Source organism: Plasmodium gonderi (genome assembly GCF_002157705.1).
Source record: "Plasmodium gonderi DNA, contig: Chr10, whole genome shotgun sequence".
Taxonomy (NCBI): Eukaryota; Apicomplexa; class Aconoidasida; order Haemosporida; family Plasmodiidae; genus Plasmodium; species Plasmodium gonderi.
Genome location: NW_021628935.1, coordinates 611117 through 625230, shown reverse-complemented (window position 1 = coordinate 625230; position 14114 = coordinate 611117). Strand labels below are relative to the sequence as shown.

At 31.5% G+C, this 14114-nt stretch overlaps 3 protein-coding genes across 3 annotated transcripts; 2 read left to right on the top strand and 1 right to left on the bottom strand.

The window, feature by feature from the left end:
• Window positions 1-2385: 2385 nt before the first annotated feature.
• On the bottom strand, window positions 2386-4290 carry PGO_101350 (zinc finger protein; the record flags this gene model as incomplete). The annotated part of the gene is made up of 2 exons (XM_028688166.1): window positions 2386-3838; window positions 3968-4290. 2 exons carry the CDS (start codon window positions 4288-4290, stop codon window positions 2386-2388), a joined length of 1776 nt encoding a protein of 591 aa, XP_028543967.1.
• Window positions 4291-6148: 1858 nt separating this feature from the next.
• PGO_101340 (zinc finger protein) lies at window positions 6149-8551 on the top strand (the record flags this gene model as incomplete). The annotated part of the gene is made up of 6 exons (XM_028688165.1): window positions 6149-6218; window positions 6459-6763; window positions 6994-7199; window positions 7531-7618; window positions 8073-8166; window positions 8496-8551. 6 exons carry the CDS (start codon window positions 6149-6151, stop codon window positions 8549-8551), a joined length of 819 nt encoding a protein of 272 aa, XP_028543966.1.
• A 611-nt stretch (window positions 8552-9162) lies between these two features.
• Window positions 9163-13440, top strand: PGO_101330 (hypothetical protein, conserved; the record flags this gene model as incomplete). The annotated part of the gene is made up of 2 exons (XM_028688164.1): window positions 9163-12960; window positions 13222-13440. 2 exons carry the CDS (start codon window positions 9163-9165, stop codon window positions 13438-13440), a joined length of 4017 nt encoding a protein of 1338 aa, XP_028543965.1.
• Between the last annotated feature and the right edge of the window lie 674 nt (window positions 13441-14114).

Here is a 14114-nt window from a genome sequence, read left to right as displayed (position 1 = left end):
ATGTGGACATCACTTGTTTCTTCTTCTTTTAGTGAATGAACAAACATTGTTAATTTTTTTTTTTTTTTTTTTTTTTTTTTATTTTCTAAAAAGTATTTTCCCATTGTCTTCTAACAATTTTGAAAAATTGTTCCTCATTCCTGCAAGCAAATTGTAATGGCTAGCATGAGGACGTAACTGGTTCATTACTTTTTTTTTATATATCTATATAAAAAAAATTTGTCTCATTCTAAGTCATTCTGTGAGGTGTTTTGGAAAAAAAAAAAAAAAAAAAAAAAAAAAAAAAAAGAATGGAAGAGGGGGATGTACCTCAGTTTCCCTCTCCAAGTCTTTACTCGAATTTTTTTCAGTCTGTTGGGACTGTGCATCTTTTTGCTGTATTGGAAATACCTTTTCGATGTGTTTTTCCTGCATCCTCTTGCCACTCGTATGCGCACCTTGCGTCTACACCCCTTGCTCCCTCGATGAGTCTGCTATTACTGTTGCTGCAAACTGTTCTATATGCACAAAAAGAGACAATATATATATGTACGTATATATATATATATATATATATATATTTTAAACTGTTTGTTGTTCTTGCACATTCGCTGGAATGTAAATTGTGGCTCTCCTCTAAAAACCACTGATTAAATTTTACCCCTCTCCCCCGTCATTCAAATGATGGAGCAGAAAAATAAAAAAAAACTAATAATAAATAGAAATAAAAAAGGGAAACAAAAATTTTCATTAATGTCATTTACCACAAGGATGATTCCTACTTGTTACTTTTTTCTAAGTTTCGCAAAAGGAATTTTTTTTTGTTGTTGTTTCGTTGTTTTGTCGTTTATTATGTGCCGTTTGTCATTTGTCATGTATCGTCTGTCATTATTTTATCATGTCGTTTTTTTATGTCATTGCATTGCTTCATCATTTTGCAATTTTGTCGCTGTGCCACACTCTGCTGCTCTTCCACTTTGTCATACTTTGTTTACTTTTTAATTTCCATTTTTGTCAAACATTTTATTATTTTTTAGTTTATTTTTTTATTTTTATTTTTTTTTATTTTTATTTTTTTTTTTTTTTTTATTTTTTTTTTTTTTTTTTTTTTTTTTTTTTTTTTTTTTTTTTTTTTTTTTTTTTTTTTTTTTTTTTTTTTTTTTTTTTTTTTTTTTTTTTTTTTTTTTTTTTTTTTTTTTTTTTTTTTTTTTTATTTTTTTTTTTTTTTTTTTTTTTTTTTTTATTAAATAAAAAAAAAAAAAAAAAAAAAAAAAAAAATGTTCATTTCACAACATCAGCAGGAAGATGAGCTATAAAATAGAAATACCCATTTTTTTGAATTTTTTTTTTTTTTTTTTTTTTTTTTTTTTTTTTTTTTTTTTTTTTTTTTTTTTTTTTTTTTTTTTTTTTTTTTTTTTTTTTTTTTTTTTTTTTTTTTTTTTTTTTTTTTTTTTTTTTTTTTTTTTTTTTTTAAAATTTTTTTTTTAAATTTTTTTTTTTTATATAAAAAAAAAAAAAAAAAAAAAAAAAATACATAAATAAACAAATAATAAATAAATGGAAATTGAATCTAGCGTGTAGAAATGTGTATACAATCGGCCATAAGCTATGGAGATCATGAGTTGAGGTCCATGGGTGAGTCAACAAAATTTCTCTTCAATAGAGATAATAATTAAAAAAGTGGGTAAAACCAAATTCTCTTGATTTGAATTTAAAACCGTTCCCTTTTTTTTATGACATACAAATGGTAACACTACTTTTTTATTACACACATCTTTTTCTTGTGGAATGAGTTTTCCGAAAGAAAAAAAAAAAAAAAAAAAAAAAAAAAAAATGTTCATTTCACAACATCAGCAGGAAGATGAGCTATAAAATAGAAATACCCATTTTTTTGAATTTTTTTTTTTTTTTCTTTTTTTTTTTTTGGTATTGTGTTTAAAAGGGAACAACTAGAAAGAAGCAGGCATTTGTTTAAGTATACATATGCACATTATAATGTAAAAAAAAAAATGTAGAAAAATTGGCATGATATGATATACATGAGAAAGCCACAAATCTGTTCGTATATATGTATTTAGATGGAAAAACTGTCAATATCTCATCCAGTGGGAAATGTGTATACATGTGTACGGGAAGAAAAAATTAGTATAATTAAGGCTAAAAAAAAAAAAATTGAAGGAAAAAGGGGGAGGAGGAAATACACATTCCCAAGATGGACTTTAGACACTATCAAAAACTAAGACACACATACATTCCAAAGATGAATACCCACGTGGTGTTCTCAGTTTTGTATTCCCTTTTAACAACTATATTCAACTTGCAGAAAATTTTCCCAGTGGAATGAGCTAGTGGGGAAAGACACAATTTGGAAGGACAAACAGAATAGCACTATCTCTGGATCGAATTTCATGACAGTTGGTTTGCATGTTTCACGTCTGAATATGTCTCTCCCGAATGTGTCTCTCCCGAATACGTCTCTCCCGAATGTGTCTCGTCCGAGGTCTTACCAACCGAGTGACACACCAGTGCTTGCTGCGTTGAATTCTCCGTAACAAGGTTTATATTCCCCCGAATGCACATGTCAGGAAATACAAGCGTGTTCATTTTTTCTGCGTGGGCTGAATTTTTTTCAATTTCTTCCCTGAACAAGCAATGTTTGAGCCAAGCGTTCATAAAATCTGCTGGAGGAAGTATGGTTTGTAAATAAAATAAGAAGTTTTCGTTCCATGCAATTTCATTAAATTGTCGCTTCAATTCATATTCTTCACTCAAAACAGCAGACATTTTTTTATCAGTTATTGTATGTAATTGTTTCACTAACTCTTCAAGTATGGTATAGACATTTTTTTCTGCGTCGTTTATATTTAACCTGACCTGTTCATGTAACTTATCTATTTTTTTTAGCATGTCATTTAAACTTTTTGTTCTTTCTTTAACTAGTTTTGATGGTGTAGCACTATGTTTTATAATTGCTTTATATGCCAAATTTAATGAAATTATTGTATCGTTGTTGTTATTTAAGGAGAAGAAATTATCACTATTCAAATCTGTGTGCAAATGGTTGGATACGCATAAATTACATATAGGAATGTGACAAATTGTGCAAAACATATTCACATAATTTTGTAAGTGTGTTTTACATTTCCCTGAAGTGGTTTGATCTTCGTTTAATGTTTTTCGAATATGTTTTTTAACTAGCTTATTTTGAGAATGTAATATTTCATCACATTTTCCACATAATTTTACTTCATCTGATTCGCAATAAAATACAGATGGAGCATTCCCACAATAGTCACATAGAGGCAGGGAGAAATGTTCTTCACCGTTTGGGTCACATTCAAACTGTATTAAATAACGAGGTAACAATTGTGAATTATCAAAAATTATATATTCATGATGAAATGTGTAATATGGAAGAACACCACATGATGCCATTGTATTCCCTCCTAATACTATACTTATTTTGTTGTTATCTCCATCTCCTTCATTAGACATATCATTCCTTCGGATGCCACATTGGGATTCATCTTTGCTGTTATAATGAACTGTTAAAGAATGATCGAGTGAATTTGTTTTTTCTTTATTTATGAAAATACTGTCGTACTCTAATGGTACAGTATCTCTATTATACATTTCAGCTTCTTTTTCATTCACTGAAAGTGATAAACCCACACCTACGTCGCACAAGAAAAATTCAAATATACTTCTCTCTCCTGTTAATAACACAGTTTCACTATGTTTCATCATGTTCTTCAATGTCTTCTTTGCTTTATTTCTTGCACTCTGCTCGTTTGGCAGTTGGTTTGATTCTACCAATGCACGTTCAGTACCGAGCGTGGTCAGGGGAAATCCGGGGATGCTGAGTGGGAAGGTTAGACGTGAAAGTTACGCAGGAACATTTTGAAATGGCAAAAATGGTTCACATGCACGCTTCTAGGTAGTTAGAATGGGTCAGACGACTTTCGATAAATGGTTTGCTTCTATTTACTTGAAATTTCCAACAGAGAGACGGAGACCCCTTCGGTTGAGAGAAAATCCTCGAGTGCAAACATGCTGAATGGAATTGTCCATATCTAAAGATGCCACATCAATAAAAGATTTCAAAACGAACTTATTTGAATTTCTTTTTTGAAATTTGTTAATCATATGTGCAGGTGAGACGTGCCATGCCTGAACTAGTCGAACCCTCGATGTCCTTACATTCATTTGCAAAAGGTATTCAAGTGTTAACCATTCTTCTGAGTCTCGGAATATTTGCGTCAAGTTATTTTCTAAAATATTTATATCAGTTCCAAACAGGTTGGATACCATTTTAACTGCTTCTCGCAAATATTTCATGCATCCAGGAATTTCCTTCTCTCCTCACCCCTTGGTAGACAAAAAGACGGACACAAAAGAAGAGGAAAAACGAAAGCAAATGGAAGAACAAAAAAAATACACTTGTGATATCGCACAATTTCTGCCGTTCCGGATATGTAAGTTGAACACGTGGGGGTAGCTCTAGCGCTAAGGGGACGTGCGTGCAAAAAGGGAAAAAATATATTAAAAAATTAAAAAATAAAAAAATAAAAAAATAAAAAAATTAAAAAATAAAAAAATTAAAAAATTAAAAAATACACAAATAGGTGCCAAAGAACGTGCAGAAACACAAACACACACACCTGACTATGCAAATGTGTTAAAATGGAAAATGCAAATATTACAAAGGTAAAAATATATAATTCTTTTTTATGCAGCTGCAATTAAACCTTGGAAAGATGCTTAACATTTGTCAATTTTTTTTTTTTTTTTTTTTTTTTCTTTTCCCGAGAAAAAACCAAGTCTCAAAATTATTGCCCCTCGGGTGTGGTGAAAATTTTTTTACACATTTTATCATTCGAAACTCAAATGATTTCATTTTATGTAGCTGAAATGAGAAAGTGTACTATTGAGTGAGGTGTGAGAAGAAAGAGAATGAAGCTTTGGAAATTTGCAACTTCATGCTATTGCAACAAGGTAATTTATTATCATTTCTTTGCACACACTCCTTCATAAACATGAGCAGGAATACAGAACAAAACAAAAAAAAAAAAAAAAAAAAAAAAAAAAAAAAAAAAAAAAAAAAAAAAAAAAAAAAAAAAAAAAAAGACCCCAGTGCATCACACTAGAAAAAGCAAAGTATCAATTGTTCTTTCTCTCAATCCTGCATCACGCCATGGTTATGTGGGTAATTTTTTGTAGAAGTATCTTAAAATTCCAAGGAAAAAGTAAAAAAAAAAAAAAAAAAAAAAAAAGGGCAATTTCCATAACCAACTTGGAATGAATATTAGAAAGTTAAATATTCACAAAGTCTGATGAATATAAAAACTGTTCCATCCAGTTTTTTTTTTTTTTTTGGTGGGTATACACATAAAAAAAGATGGGAAAATTCCTTCAACATGCATAACCTCAATTGGGCACTTTAAAAAATTTAGTAAAAAGGCGAGCTGCGAGGTAAAAGTGGGGTGGGCAAAAAAAGTAAAAAAAGTTTACATCAAAAAGGAACATCAAAGAAAATACAGAAAAAAAATACAGCAAGGAAAAATACAGAAAAAAGGTACAGCAAAAAAACGCTGCAAAAAAAAAATACTGCAAAAAAAAAACGCTGCAAAAAAAAAATACTGCAAAAAAAAAATACTGCAAAAAAAACACTGCAAAAAAAATACTGCAGAAATATAAATACCGTCGGGATGTGATTTCACCTGCTTGAGACAATTTTGTAACTGTAACTGGTATTATAGATTCGTAAGAAAAAAAATGTTATTGTACTCTTGTCCCAACCCCTCTACTTCCCACCTGTTCGCCAGACCGAATTATCCTCATTTTCACATAGGAACAACATACGCAGAAATCAATTAACACATGTAACAATACAGATCATGAATGTAGATTAAAACAAATCTTTAAGCCATTGCAATGATAATTAGATGGAGAAAATCACCATCCATCCAGCGTCAACCCATTTAAAGAATGTTTCCATTTGAAAAAAAAAAAAAAAAAATACTATCTGTTTTTTTTTTTTTTTTTTTTTTTCTTTTTTATTGTCATTTTTTCTTCTTTTATGAAAAAATTGAAGAATTTTCTCACCCATTTTTTTTAACCGAACTCACCCTCCCCAGTGAAATGAAAAAGTTCAATACAAGTAACGAATATGACAAGGCATAGCAAAAATAACACAGCCAATCCTATATTTACATACCATGAGAGGAAAAAAGTTACCGGTAATAAAAATGCACATCTATCTAGTAATAATCATTATATATTCGCGTAAATGTTTTTTTTTTTTTTTTTTTTAAAAAAGGTATCTTGTACCAATTTAAAGAAAGAAAAATATATATATGCATCTGCATCTGCTTCTTATCATCTATGGGTTAGAACCTGTTTTCTCCTACATCCCATTGTGCATATATATACATGTGCAGGCACAAATGTCGGTGAATGAACATCTATTTGCACTCCAGATGCAGGAACCTTAAAAGAAAGAATAGGAAAAGACTCCATGAGAAAATTTGAACAATGCTGGATATGTCTAAGAAATGCAGAAAAACCTGTGAGTACACCACATGGACATATATTTTGCAAAATCTGTATAGTCAATAATTTTTTAGCACAAAAAAAAGTTTACGCAAAAAAAAAAAAAGAATATGATGAATATATTAATGATATGAAGAAGAAAAAAAATGAAGAGACTTCTTACCAGATGGAACTGGAGAAAAGGAAGTTTGTAGAGGAACTTGAAAAAATTGATAATTGTGAACATGTTCAGGTGATTATTTATTCTTTCTTCCTTGAAGTGAAAGAGGGTACATCTATCCTACTGACTCGGATCCGTTACATCTGTTGTGCATCTTTTTCTTTTCCTCTCCTCCTCTTCCCTATTATGTGTCAAAATATATGTGGAGTCCTAACGCAACAGTTTTATGTTTATTTAGAACATTACTTAAATATTGACCCCCACTACCACCACGCGGACTCACTTTTTTCAATTTTCTGTAGAAAGAGGAACAGAAGAATCTACATGATATATCAAACAATTTTTGGCTAGCACATAACAAAAAGGTGAAAAAGGAAATTGTCAAAAAGAAACCTAATCCACCATCTAAGAATTTGACTTGTCCAATTAGTAGGAAAACATTAAAAATGGCCGATCTAATAACTATTAATCCAGAGGTCTCACGGAACACCGATACTTCCGGGGAAGAGTAAGACTTTTTTTCCATTTTTTGCATTCCCATAAATAACCCTTCCCCATTTGTGATAATGTGCATATTACCACGTGGTAGCGTTAAGAAGTTATCACACTAAGATGTGATCTCATTAAGATGTAATCTCATTAAGATGTGATCCCATTATGATGTTATCACACTAAGATGTGATCCCATTATGATGTTATCACACTAAGATGTGATCTCATTATGATGTGTACGCGTGCATTCGAACGAAGGAGCTAATGTCGCAGAAGTTGTTACATAATAAATTCAGCAGATGTTGTCACATAGTCATCACCCCCAACCCACCTCACAATCCATGCAGGGAGAGATGGATTTGTTCCTATTCCAAAAAGAACATTGATCATCATGAGGCTGTTCTCATTAAAAAAACAGGAAAAATAATTTTAAAGGTAAGTATAAACCTGAGGGAGAGAGACGATTGGGCCACATAGAATATTCGAAAATATCTTTACACATAGAGGAGGGGGAGGGAGGAACGTAGCGGAAAAGTTACTTCTTTTGACTAGGCCAAATGTGACCAGTTTTGACTAGCCAAATGTGACCAGTTTTGGCTAGGCCAAATATGACCAGTTTTGACTAGGCCAAATGTGACCAGTTTTGACTAGGCCAAATATGACCAGTTTTTTTTTTTTTATTTTATTTTTAAACAAATAGAAAGAAAATGGAAAATAATGTGAGTGCACATAAGACATGTACGCGTTTATTTTGCGTCTAAGTAGACAATGACTAAGGCAGCAGGATGAGACGTTAATTTTAGCTGATTTTTTTTTTTTTTTTTTTTTTTCATTCATTCCGTTCTTTCTTTCCGTCTTTTCCCCCGCATTTTCTTTCCATTTTCCATAGTCCATTTTTGAAAAATTCATATACGGGAAAAAGAACTCCCTAGAAATTACTGTCGAGGATGGGGACTTTATCCATTTGAAACCTGGAGGGACAGGTATGTGTGTGGTTTTGCTTCTGGTAATTTATACTTGTGTAGTAGTCATTGAGAGTTTTTTTTTTTTTTTTTTTTTTTTTTCTCTTTATTTCCCCTCTCTTGCAGGAAAAGAAATTTTTGCAAACGAAAGCTCCGTTTGCAGATGCATTGTCGCTGCAATATGATTTAACATTTGGCAGCCACATTTACAGTTGTGTGTTTTTTCAAGAATATTTCACTACCTTTAAAAAAATATTTTACAATTTTTAAAAAAACGTTTCATTATTCTTGAAAAAATGCTTCCTTATTTATTTTCATTTATTTTTTTTTTTTTTATTTTACTTTTGCAGCCTTCTGCTCTCATAGCAGTGTCGAGAAGACCATGTATCGAGAGTCACTTCTATGACATTGGAATAAGCGATAAGTAACACCGGGGTTTAAAGTTTGTTCCCATTTATTGTGCTCCTCTAGGACACTTGGATTCAGATTATTTTTTTTTTTTTTTTTTTCCTTCTATTTTTGCACCGCTCCTTAACAGCGTTCATATTTTTCCATTTTGACAACTTGAGAATTTTGTGATTCTTATACTTTGAATATTTCTCTTTTTTCCCATATGTGGTGCATATGTACGTATATAAGTATGACATGGCACAGCATGGCATGGCCTGGCACAGTATAGAAAAGAACAGCATAGTATTTTTTTTTTTGTTTTGTTTTTGTTTTTTTTATATTCCATATTATGTGACCCTTTTTTCCTTCCCATACTACTTTACTATTTTTATTTTCTCTTTTTTCGATACGGCAATATATTTTATGGCGGCAGTGTTTTTTCCCCCCCTGACTTGATGTTGACCAAAAGTGTACATAACAAAATATTTTTTTTAAAAAAAAAAAAAAAAAAAAAAAAAAAAATGAACAACCTTGATAAAAGATGTAAATCGGGTGAATCATTTGGCGTGAAAAATTTGGCATGAAACAGCTGACCTGAAACAGCCGATGTGAAGCTATATTAAGGATATGTTGGGACGCACACAATTGAGCGGGCGCAGAAACTCTAAAGGATGGATGATAACACTACTTATTATTATTTGTTTTTTTGTTAAGGTACACTACTTTAAGAATACAAATCAGGCGAGCAAGAATTATTACTACCTTGCTGTGTTCAGAAAAAATGGAAACATCCTATTCCCACGCCAAAAGTGTGCAAAACTTGTCAATAAACACTATAACCTTGGGAGGCAAGTCAGAGCAGATACAACCATATACACAAATGGAAACACATACACAGATACAAATGAAAATGTGATCCATAGCAGGAGAAAGGATTTTTCCATTTTCATCACGCACCTTAACTTTAACTTAACGGGTCGTCGCGACATAAATGAAAGTACAAAGAAACGATTCAGCTGGGGAAGGAGGGTCCCATTTTTCTCCCCATTGAAATGCACAAATGGAAAGTTTAAACTTGGTCTTTTCCGCTCGACACTGAAGGGAAGTGAGAAGGACAAGGGGCAGGACAAAGGGCAGCATAATGAGGAGAGAACCCAGCATGATAACGTCCAAATGGAAAAGAACAAAGGTGGTGATCGAGATGATGAATTGATGGGTAGGACAATCCAGTCGAGTTGGAATCGTCTCAAATCAGATGAGCCACACATGTGGGAGAACTCAAATGATGAAGTGAAAATAAGTGCAAATGTAGAAGAAAAAAAAAATAAAATAAAAAATAACAATAATGGTAATACCAATAATAACACCAATAATAACACCAATAATAACAACAATAGTAACACCAATAATAACAACAATAATAACAACAATAATAACAACAATAATAGAGTAAAAAATTTCAAATTTACATCGTGGAATAACACCAACGAAATAAACAGCTTCGACATAGCCAAGTATAATATGCATAACGAATCAGTAAATAGCGAAAATTTTTCTCAGAATTATCAATCGGCTCACTATTCAATAAAGAAGAAAACTTCAAATGGTTCAAATGGGATTCGTCCGAATGTAAAAATAAATCAAGAATTAGTGAATGCTCTATCTGTTGAAGAATTATTTAACGTTATTAACAAATATTCTGAATACACTACAAGTGATAAGGAAAAAATAAAAATTTTCAATGAAGTAAACATAGTAACTGCTTACCATCGTGTAGCAAAACATGTTAAAAATAAAAATTATTCCTTGAACACTCTTAGGAATACAGGTCAAGGAGGAGAAACACCAAGTAGCGATTTTGATCCCATAACCTTCAGCTTGCTGGAAACCTACTCTCCTCTGACAGCAGAACAAAGAGAGAAAACAAAGAGAATGAAAGACGCTGAAGACACGAAAGAAATGAAAGACGATGAAGACACAAATAATATACCGTTTGAAGAATCCAGAGGTGACAAATGCCCGGAGATGAAGACACTACAAATTGAAGATGCAGAAACGCAGGATGAGGCGGATCAACCCCCGTGCAATAATCACGAGAAACTTCTAACAAGACAAACGTACAGAAGTATCTACTCATTATTGAAAGAAAATTTGATTAAAAATAAATCAATAATTCCAAAGCATGTTGCAAATATTTCATGGGCATCAGCCATCTTGTCAAATAGGGAAGCGGATATATGGGAAAATATAAAAAAAAGATTTTATGAAAATTTGATAAATTTCAAAGCACAAGAAATTTCCATTATCTTATGGTCTTTCAGTGTAATTAAACAAGAACTCATTAAAACAAAAGATGAATTCATACTAGTGTACGAATTATTGACAAAACATTTAAAGGAAAATAAATTTAATGCACAAGAATTTAGCAATGTCATATGGTCAGTTGCTATTTCCAATTATTGCAATTATGATTTATTAATAAGTTTATATAACTATGCATTGGGCATATTTGATAAATTGCAATTAAAAGATATATCCACTATTCTATATAGTTTATCACGATTTGCATCTGATTCTTCCAATCATGATATTTTAGATGTAATCAAGAATAGACACTTTAACAAATTTGATTTAAAAGGAGACTATCTAACAATTAATAAACCAAGTCCAAATAAAACCACGGTAGAGAAAAATGTATTTCACAAAAAATTTACCTTTTTAGATATAACTAATAAGAACTCAGATTCCACTCTCACCACTGAAAATATATGCACAGATAATCAAAAGGGGAGTCATAAAAAATATGCTGCCTTTCTGCTTTTTGAAAATTTCCTCCTATATTCTTTCAAAAGAATTTCAAATGAAAGACAAAAAATGACTATGCGAATTTGGTCTAGCATCTTCTGGCCTTGTGCAAATATAGGTTTGGGTCTCTATAGAGATCTTCCAACTCATCACTCCCTCAGATACTACCAATGCACTGGTGTTAGCGAGGAGAATATAGGTGAGCCTAGAAGTGAGGAAACCATTCATTGTTGCAATTTTCAGGAACCGACAGAGGTCAATCTGAATCATTGCATACCCATAAAGGCAGACGACGCCCAGGAGAAAAATTCAAATTTTGAGATGAATCAAAATGAAGAGAAACACACCGAGGAAGAGAATTTATCATTCTACTGTAAGCCATATGTTCATATAATCGATGGACAGTACGTCTTTCCACTGATGAGATATTCACATAAAGAGAAATACATTGGGTTGAAACAGAAACAAGATATAACGAAATTTGGCATAAATGTACAGCTAGACATATACAATCTGAAGGAAAATAAGGTGAATTACATTTCCCCACAGGTAAATAATATGAGAAGGACACAGGAGGGTAACACGTTCGTTGCCTTGGATGATCAAAATGGAAATCAAAATAGTGCATTGATTAGGAGTAGGCTAGAAGAGGAAGAAAAAAATAACAGAAATAATAATAATGGAAAAAATAATAATAGTAATAATTACTCTCTCGTCGATTTGAACAACGGAGTCTTCTTGAGGGGTATTCCAAAGGAGGAACAAAAAAGTAACACAAAAACAGGTGAAGAAAATAAAACGATTAATGAAGTTAAACATGTGTATGGTATACCAAGTGATGATGAATCATGCGTAAGTGTTAATAGGATGAAGAACGCTGAGGAAAACCCCACGGAGAGCAGCAACTCGAACGGGACGCAAATGGATGAGAAAAATTACGAGAAATTTATGAAAGAATTGAATGACAAAAGAAAAAACGAAGATCTTGCATCATTATATAATGACACAAATAACAGTGTAGTAGTTCTAAAATTAGTAGAATTATTTGAATCTCAGTTGAAAGAAAAAACTATAAAATGGACAAAGTGTGAAATTCAATCGATAGCTAATATATTATGGAGCCTATCCATTTTGAACATATTTACAAATACCATATTTGAAAACGGTTTATACGAATGTAATAAAAGATTTATAAAATATGGTAAAAAAAAAAACTCCACTAAGTTACAATTTTTCATATCTCAAATTCATCAGTCTCAGCTATACCAAGCGTCCTTTTCATACTGTTTATATCTTATGAGAAATAATCAAAAAAAATCCACACAAATATCCAGAACTTGTGAACATATAATGGTGCATAATGCTCATATGAATAACACTGCACACTTAAAAAGAAAAATACAACACACTTTTGAAAAATATTTTAAAGTTTCTGTAAACACATTAAATATATGGAAAAAACAGCTAGCCAGAAATCAAAGAAAAGAAGAAAAAAATCAAATTTCATCATCTGTACATAAAAAAATCTCTAATGATTTGAAGCACTTAAACATATTTCACTACAATGAGTATTTTATTTTGGATTCCATTCTTGTGGATATATACATACCCCATTCAAAGGTCTGCTTCTCCCGTGAATACACACACATACAGACACGCACATCTTATCGTTTTACCCGTTTGATTATGCTATTCAATCACCATGAGTATTAGTTGCCCAGTCTACTTCGCTCCTATTCTTTGCAATTTTGCTGTTGTACTATTAATAAAGTGCATATTTGTGGTATACATCCTCGCTTGGATGATATAGCACATATGCATGTTTTGCACGATTTTTTTTTCTCATTCTATTTTTCCTTTTTTTTTACATTCTCTGCATAGGTTGTTATAGAAATAGATGGACCCAGTCACTTTTTTCAAAAAGGAAAATTAATTCTTTACAACCCAAATTCCCTTTTCAAGAAAAGATTATTGAGAGCACTTGGTTTTTCAATAATTTCTATTTCGATTAGCGACCACACATTTATGTTTAGTGCCTTGAATACGTTAAATTTTGTAAAGAAGTTATTGAGCAATGTGAATTTCAACAGAAATAGTTAACGCTCCAACGTCATGGAATATGATAACACAGCACACACATATATGTATGCATGTGCATGTCGATCTGCACTTATGCATAACGTCATGCTCATCTTACACTCGAATATGCACATTCATCCCCTAATTTTTTTGTTTTTCATTTTAAAATTCGATGTTTTTATCGAGTGACAAATTTTGAAGTGAATTCATTGATCACCTCTAGAAAGCGGTTTGTTTTCCCCACCCTAGGTGTATTCGTTTATTGTCCTATTTATCTACTCGCTAATGACCCCCCCCCCCCCCCCCTAATTTTATTCCTCCATTTGTTGACCACCTTTACCGCTTTTGTAATGCTCGCGCTTGTATTTTTCTATAAAAATGCACATGAAAAAGCCACTACATAAAGTATGGAAAGGGTTTTACTACTATCTACTAATCTCTGCAACAAAACAAATTGTTGCAAATGTTTTTGAAATTTTTTCCTGACTCGTTCATATTTTTTTTTTTTTTTTTTTTTTTTTTTTTTTGCACACAAGAATTGCCTTTTTGGCTAGTTGGACAAATTTGTTTAAATGTTTATTTGATTTTCCATATTTACAAAAAGGGGAGAAATACGGTTTAAAAAAAAGAAAAAATAAATAAAATAAAATTACAAATATGATACGTTGGTATGTTGATATGCTAAGACGCTAACA